At 34.8% G+C, this 15,817-nt stretch overlaps 1 protein-coding gene across 1 annotated transcript in view; it reads left to right on the top strand.

The window, feature by feature from the left end:
* The window catches only part of EPHX4 (epoxide hydrolase 4), a 38,529-nt gene extending 25,155 nt beyond the window's left edge, over nt 1-13,374 (top strand). The window contains exon 7 of the mRNA XM_038541387.1: nt 11,815-13,374. Within this exon, the coding sequence (XP_038397315.1) occupies nt 11,815-12,046 (232 nt within the window). The 3' untranslated portion in view covers nt 12,047-13,374. The remainder of the gene's footprint in view (nt 1-11,814) is intronic.
* Nucleotides 13,375-15,817: the final 2,443 nt, after the last annotated feature.

Here is a 15,817-nt window from a genome sequence, read left to right as displayed (position 1 = left end):
ACACAACTAAAAAAACCCCACAACTAAATATCAGATTGGATTGAGTTACAATTAAAGCATAAGGACAAAAAAAGGTTGAAAGTAGGAGGAAGGAAAAAAAGTTTTACTGGGTGTATTTTAAGATTTTATTTTTAAGTAATCTCTACACCCAACATGAGGCTTGAACTTACAACCCCCAGATCAAGAGTTGCATGTTCCACCCACTGACGCAGCCAGGTACCCCTATAGTGGGTGTTATTTTAAATAAAATCTCTCAAACTCTTTGAATAGAAAATCCAAGAGGAGTCATGAGATTATGTGAATGAGGGAAGAAGAGGTAAACCCAAATCTTCTTTTGTGACTAACAAAAACAACAAAATTTACAAGTATAAATGTAAAAATCTTTGCAAAACAGAGATGTTAATTTAAAAGGTATTTTTAGGTACCCATTTATCAGGTAGGGCAATGAATAGAAAGGCAGACTGACATTGCAGAGGTTACAGGTTGTATCTCTTAGGATATAGCAACGTTGTCTCAAGTCTATGTATTGTCATTTTTTTGTTTTTTACAAATAACATTGGTAAAGAGAATTACAAGGGAAAATAAAGAGAATGATGTAATTTCATACAAGTCAAAATTTTAAATGGGAGTTAAAATGATAGTTTTTAAATGTTCTTGATTTATCCCTTTATCAAAGCTAGCTTTGTGATACAAAGCAAGTAGCTATAAGGAAAGAGAAAATATTCTCATCTTACTGGGGTTCTTTTACTAAAAATTGTTCATTAGGAGGACTTGCATTCCCAAGAGTAAACTCTAGAATCCTGCTAATTAGCATGGAGGGAGAAAGAGAGAAAAAGAAACAGGCCTGTGAAGGTCAAAACTTACAATTTTACATAAAGGTGAAAGACAGTTTTGAACTAGATTGCTATAGGGTAAATCTAGCTGGGTTGAGGTCACATCAAACCTTCTGGAAACTCAACTGACCTCTTCTGATGGTTCTTTACATTAGAATAATTAAGGCCAAGTACATAATTAAAAATTGTTATGTAATATATAGTGACTACAAAGTATAGTACATTATACTTGGGTATGGAAATCATCCTCATTTGTCACCTTAAGATTCCTCAGGACCATAGACTCATCCAAGGACTCTCAAAAATTTGGAGCTAAGGAGCCAAAATGAACTAGGAATTGGATTAGCTATAGGATCTAAGCTGCAAAAAGATTAACAAGTCTAAGCTTATAACAGAGCACCAAAAATAAGGAAAAATAACAAATCCACAATTACTACTGGAAATTTTATTTATTTATTTATTTTTAAAGATTTATTTATTTATTTATGATAGAGAGAGAGGCAGAGACACAGGAGGAGGGAGAAGCAGGCTCCATGCCGGGAGCCCGACTCAGGACTCGATCCCGGGACTCCAGGATCGTGCCCTGAGCCAAAGGCAGGCGCCAAACCGCTGAGCCACCCAGGGATCCCCCCACTTCTGGAAATTTTAACTCACCTCTCTTAAAAGTTGATCAGTGAAGCAGGAAGAAAAATAATAAAGACATGGAAGATTTGGGACACCTGGGTGGCTCAGTGGTTGAGTTTGTCTGCCTTTGGCTCAGGGCATGATTCTGGAGTCCTGGGATCAAGTCCCCAGCTTCTCCCTCTGCCTATGTCTCTGCCTCTCTTTTTCTCTGTGTCTCTCATGAATAAATAAAATCTTTTTTAAAAAAAACGTGGAAGATTTGAACAACCCAATTAATATCTTTGATCTGATGAATAATTCTAGAATCCTGCATCCAATAATTAGAAAATATGCAATATTTTTAAGTACATAGAAATGTTTACAAATATTGATTACATACAGGACTGCAGAGCAAATCCTAACCAATAACAAAGGATCAATATTGTATAGATTGTATCCTCTGAACATAACACAGTTAAAAATTAACAATAACAATAAACTTTTAGAAAACTCCATATATCCAGAAATTTTAAAAACTTAAATTACTCATGGCTACAATCCAGCAATTGCACTAGTAGGTATTTACCCAAAGAAATAAAAAAATAGTGATTCAAGGGAATACATTCATTTTTATAGCAGCATTATCAACAACAGCTAAATTATGGAAATAGCCCAAGTGTCCATTTACTGATGGATGGATAAAGAAGATGTGGTTTACATACACCATGGAATATTACTCAGACATTAAAAAAAATGAAATCTTGCCATTTGTAACAATGTGGATGGAACCTAGAGAGTATGATGCTAAGTGAAATAAGTCAGAGAAAGACAAATACCATATGATTTCACTTACATGTGGAATTTAAGAAACAAAACAAATGAGCAAGGAGGAAAAAAGAGAGACACAAACACACAAGAAACAGACTCTTAAACTAATGGTTACCAGATGGGAGGTGGGTGGAGAAAAAGGTTAAATAGGTGATAGGGATTAAGGAGTGCATGTGTCATGATGAGCACCAGGTATCGTATGGAAGTGTAGCATCACCAAATTGTATACCTGAAACTAGTATTACACTTTATGTTAACTAACTGGAATTTAAATTAAAACTTTAAAAAATTTTTTAAATTACTCATGGATGCCAAGTGGCTCAGTTGGTTAGGCATCCAACTCTTGATTTCAGCTCAGGTCTTGATCTCAAGATCATAAATTCAAACCCCATATTGGGCTTGATGCTGGGCATTGAGCCTACATAAAAATTTTTAAAAAATTACTCATGGATCAAAAAAAGTCATAATGGAAACTAGTAAATACTTAGAAAAAATAATATCAAAACATGTGGAATACAGTTACAACCATAGTTAGAACGATATCATGGTTTTCAATGCTAATATTAGGAAAGAAGAGAGAAAAGAAGATTAGTGAGTTAAGAGTCCAATTTGAAAAGGGAGGAATAGAGCAACATGTAAACAAAAATAAACTGGAAGGAAAATAATTTAAATTAGACAAAAAGCAGAAATTAAAGCAATCAAAAGTAAAGACACCACAGAGTCAAAGAAATCAATAGCAGATTCTTTTAAGATTATTAATGTAGGTAAAATTTTGTCAAGATTGGCTTAGAAAAAGCATGAATAAACAATATTAAGAAACAGAAAATAGGGCAGCCCAGGTGGCTCAGCAGTCTAGCGCTGCCTTCGGCCCAGGGCCTAATCCTGGAGACCCGGGATCGAGTCCCACGTGGGCTCCCCGCATGGAGCCTGTTTCTCCCTCTGCCTGTGTCTCCGCCTCTTTCTCTTTCTCTCTCTCTCTCTCTCTCTTTCTCTGTGTGTGTCTCTCATGAGTAAATAAATCTTTAAATAAAATAAGTAAATAAAATCTTTTTAAAAAATGAAGCAGAAAATAGATATAAATATAAACATAACAGATGAAAATATAAATTTAGGTTAACAAACTGGAGAACTTTGACAAAATGGGCAGTTTTTAAGAAAAATCTAGCAACCAAAACTGACTCATGAAGAATTAGCAAACCTAAATAAATAAACATAGCCATTAAAGAAATGGAATTATTAATTTAAAGCACATCCACAAAAACATAATACCCATCCGTACAAACAGGCCTAGGTGGTTTTAAAGGTAAGTTCTGACACAGGAATCCCTCTCTTTAATAAACATACTTAGACATTATAAAAAGGCATATGCTTGGGACGCCTGGGTGACTCAGCCATTGGGCAGCTGCCTTCTGCTCAGGTCGTGATCCAGGGATCTGGGATCAGGTCCCAGATCGGGCTCCCTGTGGGGAGCCTGCTTCTCCCTCTGCCTTGTCTCTGCCTCTCTCTCTGTTTCTGTGTCTCTCATGAAAATAAATAAATAAATAAATCTTAAAAAAAAAAAAGAAGACATATACTTTAGCCCATTTTGTGAAGCTGATATAACTTTCAGTACAAGGATTATATAAAACAGGAAAATTATAGGTCAGACTATGTTATAAACAGATCCAGAAATGCAAAATGAAATCTTTTCAAGCTGAATCCAGCATGTGTTAAAAATTTATTGGAAGTAGTAAAGAATATAGGGTCAAGGCAGTAGCTATTTACTAATCAGTAGAGAAGCATTTTAATATTTTAACAATCCAGGGTCGCCTGGGTAGCTCAGTGGTTTAGCACCTGCCTCCGGCTGTGCTAACAGGATCAGAGCGTGATCAGAGCGTGATCCTTGATCCTTGAGTTCTGAGATCGAATCCCATGTTGGGCTCCCTGCATGGAGCCAGCTTCTCCCTCTGCCTGTGTCTCTGCCTCTCTCTCTCTGTCTCTCATGAATAAATAGATAAAGTCTTTTAAAAAGTATTTTAACAATCCATACAGACTTGCTGTTTTAAACTAGTGAAAATTAGCTCTGGTTTATCATGTTCATGATTGGAAAACTTCAATATCACAAAGTTTTTTTTTTTAATCACAAAGTTCTTGATTCCCCTCAAATTGATCTATAATCAATTTCAATTGATTAATTTCAATCAAATTTCAATCAAAACTGTAAGAAATTTTAATGAAACTTAAAAAACTGATTCTGAATTTTTATAGAAGAGCATAAGGCTGAGAATGGCCAAGATAGTTTTAAAGAAAAGGATAGATGTGTGCCTAACCCTATCAGATATTAAGGCTTGTAATGAGACTATAAAATTAATAAAATATGCTGTTGACTCTGGGTTAGACAAGTTGATTAATGGCACAGAAAAGAAAGCCTCAAGATGGAACCACACATATAGGAACTTGCTATAACAGAGAACATTTTAAACCAGTAGTAAAAATATTCAGTACATGTTGCTGAAACAATCAGATATTCATATAGAATAAAATGAAATTAGATTCCTCTCTCTTACTATACAAGAAATAAACCTTAGGGAAATAAAAAACCTAAACATGATAAGCAATACTTTCAAATGTTTGGAAGATAAGAAAAAATTTTCATGACATCAGGTAGGACGGATTTCTTAAATAAGACACAAAGAGCTTAAATTATGAAGGAGACTGATAAATTTGACTACTTTAAAATTAAAAACATCAAAAGATATCATAAAATGATAAGGCGATCTTAGATGGGGAGAAGTTATTTGCAATACACAATCAATCATGAATTAATAATATCTAGATTTTATAAAGAATGCCTCCAAATTGATAAAAAGGTAGGTCAATCAAAAAAATGGATAAAGGATATAAAAAGGTGATTCACAGAAGAGGAATTTAATGGTCAATAACATGAAAGATGCCCAGCCTTACTAGTAGTCAGATATAGAACATAGGTTTTACCGCTTTGAATAGAGACCTAAAATAACAGTAGCAGAAAGAAAGGAAGATATTTCTCTCACAAGTGAAAGTCTAGTTTGGTGTGTTGGCTGTGCTGCATGAAATCATCAAAATGGTTAGGTCACTCTTTGGTCAGAGACCTAGGCACCTTATGTCTTGTAATTCTGCTATCCCTGGGGTGTTGCCTTTGTTCTTGTGGTCCAAGATGGTTTACCACCATGTCTACATTTCAGTCAGTGGGAAGACGGGAAGGGAGGGCATACTGGGCACAGCTTAGAAGTTGTGCACATAGTGTCGGATAAGCCACATATCCTCACTTTGCTGCAAGCATTCTGGTAAATGTAACCAGTCTTTATTCTGGGTGGCCCTTGGTCCAAATGAAAATTGGATTTTCTATCACTGTAGTGGAAAGGAAGAAATTTTACGGAGCAATCTCTACCACATCAGGTAAAAGAAAAGTATTCCAGTCTCATTCGAATGGAAAAATTAAATCTTTTGAGAACAAGTGTTGGCAATGGTGTGGAGAAAAATGAATTCTTACATGCTGCTTTGGAGCATACAATCAATTTGGAAAACAACTTGACAATAAGGTTGAAGATGTGCATACTCTCTGAGGAACCATTCTGTTTTAGGGAATATTCTGTAAGGAAGCCTTTCCCTGTGTGCACAAGTGGACATGTATAATAATAAGTTCAATATTATTTGAATTATCAAAATAATTGGAAAAATTTTAATGGCCATTAATGGGAAGATGGATCAATTGTGGTATAATCATAAGATGAAATTCTATATAGGAGTGAAAATGGAGTAGAACTAAATGTATCATTAATGGATAATATTAAAAATATAATAGGCACAAAAGCAAGTTTGGAAGAATAGGTACAGTATGAGACCATTTATATAAAGTTCTAAAAATGCAAAACACCTCCATATATTGTTTATAGAAATATATGTACTGTTTTGGGGAGGTCTGGCAAATAGTACCCCATTTTTCCTGCCCAATTTCTGGACCAGTTAAGAAATAAAACAAGAGTCAGCAAATGAAAATATACCTTCATTACTGATAAAGGATAGATTGAAGACTATGGCTTAATATGAGAAACAGAATGGTCTTGCTAATTCCCTAGTGCCAGTCTAAACTTTAGAACAGATCACCTGTGAGAAGGTTTCCAGAACAAAATTGACTTCCCCTGCCTCTCAGGTCACCTGCCACAAATCTGGTAGAGAGAGGAGGAGAAAGAGATTGAATGTCTTACCCTCAGGACATATTTGATAGACACACCTAGTTCAGCACCCTGAACCAACAAATGTCACTCACTCTTTAGGGGTGGGACAAGGATGTGGGGAGGCTTAAGGAAAAACACTCCTCAAAGAAACCATAGGAATGGGGGAGAGGTATCTTAATACATATAACAAAAGTTTAAAAACATCATGGGGAGGGTAAGAACTACATTCACTAGTCATTCCTCCTATGGTAGTGGTTCTTCACTATGGCTTGTATCAGAATTACCTGGAGAGCGTGTTAAAACACGCTCCAGATGTCTGGACCCCACCATTCAGTCAGTCTGGGATGGGTCCCAAGCATTGTCATTTCTGACAAGTTCACAGGTGATATTCATGCTGCCACTCTATTGACCACACTTTGAGAACCACTGCCTTAGGGTGAATAGAAGAAAAATGGTATCAAGATAAGGTCAGCAGAAAGATGTAACCATGTTTGCAGTGCTTTATTTCTCAAGCTGGTGGTGAGCATATGGGTGTGATTATTTTCTACATTGTCTTCTTAAAGTATTAAAATATTTCCACATACGAAAGTTATGTGGAGTATACAACACTCTGGAAACTGCTGCCTTGATACTTACAAATCAGTTGATAACTCAGAGTTTAGAAAAGTAACATGGTAAAATGAGACTTAGCATACTCTCCTAAAATTATGTTTTACTTTATTTGCTTATTTTATTTATACTGAAGTATAATTGACTTCAACCATTACAATGGTTTCAGGTGTACAATGTAATGATTGAGTATTTGTATATATTATGAAACGATCTCCACAAGTCTAGTTAACATTGTCCCTGTACATAGTTACACATTTTTTCTTGTGATGAGAATTTTTAAGATCTATTCTTCCAGCAACTTTTAAATATGCAATACAGTATTATGAACTATAGCTATCATGTTGTCCATACTTTCTTTTGTGATTTTGTTTTCTTTTCAAGCTTTTATTTAAATTTTAGTTAGTTAACATCTATGGTAAAATTGGTTTTAGGAGTAGAATTTAGTGATTCATCACTTACATACAACACCCAGTACTCAAAACAATAAGAGCCCTTCTTAAAACTCATCACCCATCTAACCCATCCTCCACCCACCTTCCCCCATTAACCTTCAGTTTGATTTCTATCATTTTCTTCCTTACATATGTTCATCTGTTTTTTTTCTTAAATCTCATATGAGTGAAATAATATGGTCTTTTTCTTTCCCTAACTGACTTATTTCACTTAGCATAATATACTCTAGCCCAACCATGTTGTTGCAAATGGCAAGATTTCATTCCTTTTTATGGGTGAGTGGTATTCCATGTATGTATACATATATACATATACATTAACACGAGATGATGTAGAGATTCTCATGTGTATGTATATATACATACATACCACATCTTCTTTATACATTCATCAGTTGATGGGTATTTGGGCTTTTTCCATAATTTGGTTATTGTTGATAATGCTGTCATAAACATTGGGGTGCATGTGCTCCTTTGAATCTGTGTTGCTGGGTCATAGGGTAGTTCTATTTTTATCTTTTTGAGGAACCTCCATACTGTCTTCCAGAGTGGCTATGCCGGTTTGCATTCCCACCCACGGGGTAAGAGTGTTCCCCTTTCTCCACATCCTCACTAATACCTGTTGTTTCCTGTGTTGTTAGTTTTAGTCTTTCTGACAGATATGAAGTGATATCTCATTGTGGTTTTGATTTGTATTTTGCTAATGATGAGTGATGTTGAACACCTTTTCATGTGTCTGTTAGCCATCTGACGTCTTCGTTGGAAGAATGTCTCTTCATGTCTTCTGCCCATTTCTTGCCTGGATGGTTTATTTTTGGGGGGTTGAGTTTGATAAGTTCTCTACAGATTTTGGGTACTAACCCTTTATCTGATATGTCATTTGCAAATATCTTCTCCCGTTTTATAGAGGAACACAGCTTTGTTGTGCAAAAGCTTTTTATCTTCATGAAGTCCCAATAGTTCATCTTTGCTTTTGTTTTCCTTGCCTCTGGAGATGTGTCTAGCAAGAAGTTGCTACGGCTGAGATTAAAGAGGTTACTACCTGTGTTTCCCTCAAGGATTTTGATGGTTTCCTGTCTCACATTTAGGTCTTTCATCCATTTTGAATTTATTTTTGTGTATGGTGTAAGAAGATGGTTTAGTTCCATTCTTCTGCATGTTGCTGTCGTGGTTTTCCAACACTATTTGTTGAAGAGACTTTCTTTTTTCCATTGGATATTCTTTCCTGCTTTGTCAAAGATCAATTGACCATATAGTTGTGTGTCCATTTCTGGGTTCTCTATTGTGTTCCATTGATCAGTGTGTCTATTTTTGTTCCAGTACATACTGTCTTAATGATTGTAGCTTTGCAATATAGCTTGAAATCTGGAATTGTGATGCTTCCAGTTTTGTTTTTCTTTTTCAAGATTGCTTTGGCTATTTGGGGTCTTTTGTGGTTCCATACACGTTTTATGATTGTCTGTTCTAGCTCTGTGAAAATGCTGGTGATATTTTGATAGGGATTACATTAAATGTGTACATTGCTTTGGGTAGTATAGACATTTAAAAATGTTTGTTCTCCCAATCCATGAGTGTGGGATATTTTTTCATTTTTATGAGTCCTCTTTAATTTCTTTCATAAGTGTTCTATAGTTTTCAGAGTACAGATCTTTTTACCTCTTTGGTTAGGTTTATTCTTAGGTATCTTATTGTTTTTGGTGCAAATATAAATGGGATCAATTTTTTTATTTCTTTTTCTGCCGCTTATTATTGATGTATAGAAATGCGACAGATTTCTGTGTGTTGATTTTATATCCTGTGACTTTGCTAAATTCATGTATTAATTCTAGCAATTTTTTGGTGCATACTTTCTTTTACATGTAACATATTTCAGGAGCACTTGGGTGGCTCAGTCAGTTAGGCGTCTAATTCCTGATTTCGGTTCAGTTCATGATATTAGGGCTGTGGGATCAAGCCCCACATCCAGCTCTGTGCTCAGTAAGGAATCTGCTTGAGATTCTCTCTCTCCCTCTCCATCTGCACCTCCCCCCAAATCATGCACACACACACTCTCTCTCCAAAATAAATAAATCTTTAAAAAATATATATACATATAACATTTCATTGAAGTTTAGCAATTTAAAACCTCAGGACCCAAGAATATACTCTTCTTCTTTTTTTTTTTTAAGATTTTATTTATTTATTCATGAGAGATAGAGAGAGAGAGAGAGAGAGGCAGAGACATAGGCAGAGAGAGAAGCAGGCTCCACGCAGGGAGCCTGATGTGGGACTCGATCCCAGGAGTCCAGGACCATGCCCTGTGCCAAAGGCAGGCACTAAACCACTGAGTCATCCAGGGATCCCCATATGCTCTTCTTTTTATTTTCTTTTTTTCCCAATTTGATCTGGTGAAGAAGTTTTATTTTTCTTGCTTTCTTCTTTTTAAAAAATTAAAAACATTTATTTATTGTGTTAATTCAACTATAATTACCATAGTAATTATTTTAGTCTCAGGTACACAATATAGTGATTCAACAATTCCATGTATTACTTAGTGCTTATCACAAGTATACTCTTAATCCCCATCACCTATTTCATCCATTCTCTGACCCACTTCTCTTCTGGTAACTACCAGTTCATTCTTTATAGTTAGGAGTCTGGGTTTTTTTGATTGTCTCTTTTTTTGTTGTTCATCCGTTTTGTTTTTTAAATTCCACATATGAGTGAAGAATTTATATTTTTCTTTGTTTTTTGACTAATTGTCTTTTAACTCCCCCTCACCTTACTGATTCAATTATTACATGCTCATAAATTGTTAAATATGCAGATAAGTTAGAAAATGTTTTACTTTTGAGTATTTTACGAGTTCTAGAATTTGGGTGACTTATAAGTTTACATAGAAATCCATGTATCGAAATTAAGTATAGAATATATTTTTCTATCAGTTTACCCATTCACAAAGGACTTAATTTTGGGGAGCATTATGACCAAATGATGGCCACATACATGGGAGTCAAAAGTTAAGCCCTTAGTGGACATATGTGATATCCTGCACATTCTAGCAGCATTCTATCAGGCCCAAGTAGCCACGAGTCATGAGTTTTGATAACTAACAAAAATAGAAGTTAGTGCTTGAGAGTGTCTAGGTGTAGGTTCATTCTTATGCTTAATCAACAAGAGTATAAGTATATGTAATTAATACTATCCCACCTTTCTGAAAAATAGTGTAGCAGTAGGTGTCAAAAAGCTTTAAAAATATTTATACTCTTTAGCTCAGGAATTCCACTTCTAGGGCTCTAGCTGAAATAAATGATAAATGGCTAAAATGCCAAAAAAAGAGCTAGGCACAAAATTTTCATTATAGCATTACCTAAAACATTCCCTTGTTTTATAATCTAATATTCAGGTATAGGAGAATAGTCATTTATAGGTTATTATACTATATTTTACAATTATTTTTTAAAAACATGAAATGAGAACATTTTCAAGTTATAATTCAATATGAAATTTGAGTATGGATACTATATATAAATTGTGTGTGTTTACTGCATTTTATTTATAGTGTGGTTTCAACTATATATGTAGAAAATGATCAAAAGGTTGTTTTTTAATGATGGAATTATGCATGGTTTTATTCTTTATACTTCTTTAAGAAAATACATAATAGAACATTGTTTAAAAACAATCTTCTTGCAAAATAAATATAGTATCATTTAATGGTAAAGTTCAGTCCATATATATTTTCTGAATTTTTAGTTCCAGTTTCACATAAAATGTACTATGTTATCTAACAAGCAATTTAGAATATATTTAAAGTAACACCATTTAAACTCTAATTACACCATTCAGAAATTCTGGTATTTTTTTAAAGCAAGTCATTCCTCATAGTGATGAATTTCATATATAATTTACAACCTTCAGTATAAATTTTGCTAACCTCATCCAATTAAAAATTTTATTGAGCCCTTTCTTAAATAGCCTTTTAAATTTTTTATTGTATAGATTGATTGCCTAATGCAGTGTTTCTCAACCATTTTTTCATCATCACTTCCTTAAGGAGCCTTTTTAGATATTTTTTTCTTAATCGCCCCCCCACCCTATGAAATTTTAATACCTGCTTAGGTACTATGTGCATATACATGACTTATACATTAAAAAAGTAATTTTTTTTCACTGTCCCGAGAATCAACTTTTACTCCATTGGTGGTGATATTGCTTCTTTTGAGAATGTATGGCTTAAAAGAACATTATGGAAAAATGTTATTTTAGCTTTTACAATGAGTCTCAAGTCCATGTGTTTTGTTTTTATAGCTGCCTGCCTCTCAAACATCACATGGTGACCATTCCAACACTACTACTCTGGGGAGAGAAAGACGCATTTATGGAGGTTGAGATGGCTGAAGTCACAAAGATTTATGTTAAAAATTATTTCAGGCTGACTATTTTGTCAGAAGTTAGTCATTGGCTTCAGCAAGAACAACCTGACATAGTGAACAAACTGATATGGACATTTCTGAAAGAAGAAACCAGAAAAAGAGATTGACTTTTCTATATCTTCTATGAGGGGTCTGTAATGAATCTCTAAATTTTTAATAATTGTTCATCAACCTCTTAAGCTTCATTAGGAAAAAATTGTTTTAATATGCTTTATCATAAATATTCTGACAAATGATATTAAAAAAATCTAAGAATGTGCGAACTTGTAACATGATGTTGATTTTCTTCTGTTGAATTTTGCACAGAAAAGCATCTGCCTTAAAATGTGTACATTGGTACAAAAAGGAAGTTGGGGAAAGTAGCTCAGTTTTGGTTTCTTGCCCTGTTATCTGGTGCCTTTTATAAATGTATATTAAAGATTAGGTGTGCCATATTAAAAAAGGCAAACTTGCAATGGTATAAATTTTCATTTTATTGTTCAAAACTTCTTTTTACTATTTTTCATTAAAAAATTATGTTGTCAAATCTCTCAGATTTATGAGTTTGAAGGCAAATATGATTAGAAGAATATGATTCTTAAAACAGGCCATAAATACTACTTATACTGGAAAGATTAACAAGAGATGATGTAGAGATTTTCATGAATACATATATATACATATATGTATACATATGTACATACCTAATATGTACATATTTAATACGTATGCACATACGTATTTAATACATATACAAAATAGGAAAGCACATCCATCAAATTACTTGTCTTCATTTTCTAGCTAAATCGGTGAGAGATTGAAACAAAAGATCAAAATATCCTTTTGACCCATTATTGCAGTCAGAATTGAATTCTATACTTCCTATGTGCACTAGAATCTAATCTCCACAAAGCATAGATTTTTTTACTGTTTTATTAACTGACATATATACAACATCTAGAATAAGGGCCTGCTCGATTATAGGCACTCACATATTTGCTTAATGAATAAATAGCATATCTGACACACTGCTAGGCACTGTGAGGGAAATATAAAGGAAAGATGGTAATACGGAACTTTTCCGTAAGAAGTATACACAGCATGCAGTTAAATTAAACAAGGATTCAAGAGTGGTAACGAACATTACAAATAAAAGTGGGAAGACTTACAGAGTAGAGACTGATACAAGCTCAAGGGAATACTCATTGTCTTGGGTTGCTCTCATTTGGCATGGGTGATAACCAGTAGCATTGCCAAATCATGGCTCCTTAGAGACTACAACTGTATTCCCAAATAAGACTAAGTTGGTAAAAAAAAAAAAAAAAAAAAAAAAAATTGTCTCTCTCACTAAGTGTAGTTCTGCTAGTGACAGAAGAAAGTGGAATGTCCTTAAGAGTTCTCATCATTGTATTGTAAGCAACTTGTATTTACTAATAAAAACTCAATTTTCTATATACATTGTGTTGTGCCTCATAACATTGCAAGGTAGAGAGTATTACTAATTTATAGATGTGAAAATGAAGTTGGCCAATGCCCATAGTATAATTGTTGGAACCAGAATCTGATCTAAATTCATCTAGTTTTAAAGCCTCTACTTTTTCCACTAAGATAACAGGCTCTAATATATACACTGCTCTATTTTATTGGTAACCTGGTGTGCTCCAATAAATAGAAACATCTCTCAGAAACCTACAATTTGACTTTTAATTCTGGGGAAAGCAATTTAAATCAGTAATTAGCAAATTAGCATTGTCAGAATTGCAAATGTTACAAGGTATAGAAAAAAGAGAGCCTGGTTCACACCAACTTGGATTATGTTTCCCTCTTGATCATTTCTGAAGGGCAGCAACAAAGGGAGAAATAGGACTTTGTATATTTTGAACCAGTAAAATAATCCTGACTTATTTTACTGAAAACAGGTTACTGACAAAGGTGGTTTTAAGGTTTATTGTTGTTACATCAGTTTTGAATGCTAACTGGTTCATGTGGACTCATGTTAAGAATATGAATCAAATGTGCCATGGCTTATTCTGGCCAACGTTAATGGATGTATTCTAATTTTCTATGCATGTGGAAAGTGCTTGTAACATATAAAGGCTCAAGGGTGCCATCAGTTAAACCTCTTAGCATAAAGAGATATTATGGTCTCTGTAGAGATCAATTTGTAGGGAGAGTAAATGAATTTGACTACCAGGTCCCAAAGCATCTCACAGTAAATAAACTTTACTGGTAATGGCATTTAAATGAAAAAGTTGTAATTAATATTCATCTATTTAATATATTCCTAGTAGTATATAATATATCCTTAATACAAACATCAGAAATCATGTGAAGATAATTTATTAAGCATATATGTCAAAAGGAAGACATGTACAAAAAGCAGAAAAGATTGTACTATTGATATGATTCTATTATGCCATTTATCATTTTTAATATTTCTGATTTTAAAAAATAATTAAGGGTAATACATCCTCATTTCCTATTAACCCATGTTGTATCCAAGAGTTCTAATTATGTGTGAATAGGAAGAGTACTTGAATATGGGGAAAGGGTGTGCTCTAGGGGCTGCCCTCAGATCTAATCTACTGGCATCCCGAGATCACTGAGAAGTTGGCCTCATAACTTAGCCATCCTTGAACTTTGAGATGAAGGTGTGAGAGTCCACCTTCTGCCACAGGATGAGCAAGTCCTAATGCCTGCAGTGGCTAACCCCTTTATGCAGCAGAGGCGCATCAGCCCATGGCACTGGGCTACATCAATCTCACTGGGATTGTGCTGACGCCAATCTGTGAGTCCTGCACTGCCTTCCTCTTCATCATCCTCTGGCCAATTCTCCTCACTTTCCACCAAGGGCGGTTCTGCTTGACCAGTCAACTCCACGAACAGTTAGGGGATAAAACTGGTGCAATCACCCCTCAAATTCATGTTTCAGGGAATGTTCTGTTTAGCAGCATTCCTAGTTAAGGTGAAAAGGAAAAAGCAATCTGAGATGAGGCCCTCTCATCTGTATTACAGCCCCTCACTCCACTGTCTTTGACCAAATCACCTGTGTGGTGGTGGGGTTACCATTGGTGGCAAATCAAAATGGGCAGATTCAAGTGGCTGGAAAGCTCCTACTGTCAGCATGGCCTGTGCTTGTGATCCCAGAGGACCCCAAATTCCAGGAAGAATACCCAGGATGAAATCCTGAAGGAAGTGACATTCAAGAGGACATGGCCACAGATACTGATTTTCTTGGAAGGAGTACATACCAACTGCTCCTCTCTGGTCACTTTTAAACTAGGGGACTTCTCTCCAGGTATTCCTGTGTAGTGGGTGCTACAAACATACTGGGCACAGTGACCTAGGCCTGGCAGGGGTTTGCAGGTTCTTAAGTCTATATGTTGATCTTCAGTCAGCTCTTCGCCAGAAGAAAAGTTGTGTTTATGCCTGTTTATACACCAAATGACCAAGAAAAAAAAAGACCCATCTCTTTTGCCAATACATTGAGGATCAACATGCAAATGCTTTGGGGGTTGTCTTTGATAGACCACACTTATGAAGATTATAGACTGATGATTTTCATATGTAACCTTCAACTACCCATGGAAGCTAGTTTAATGGAATTACAAAAATTAGCCAGAAACTGAAATTAGATTGGAATAATATTCATTAGCAACTGGATAAATATACTGCAATTGCAGTTCCTCCTAAAGGAGTCACCACTATAGGAATTGAAGAATTTGCAAATTACTTAAAAGTCCTAATTTCGGAGTCCTTGGAACAATATTTTTGCTCCCTTTGACAGGAATAATGATGGAAGCATAGAATTCAGAGAATATGTGACAGATCTGACTATCCTATGCAATCCTGCCGATACTGAAAAATATTCTGCAAGTGTTGTTTAAGCTTTTTGATCT

The sequence above is a fragment of the Canis lupus genome, chromosome 6 (genome assembly GCF_011100685.1).
Source record: "Canis lupus familiaris isolate Mischka breed German Shepherd chromosome 6, alternate assembly UU_Cfam_GSD_1.0, whole genome shotgun sequence".
Lineage (NCBI taxonomy): Eukaryota > Metazoa > Chordata > Mammalia > Carnivora > Canidae > Canis > Canis lupus.
Note: the sequence above shows the minus strand (reverse complement) of the source record. Positions and strands in the feature narration are given on the sequence as shown.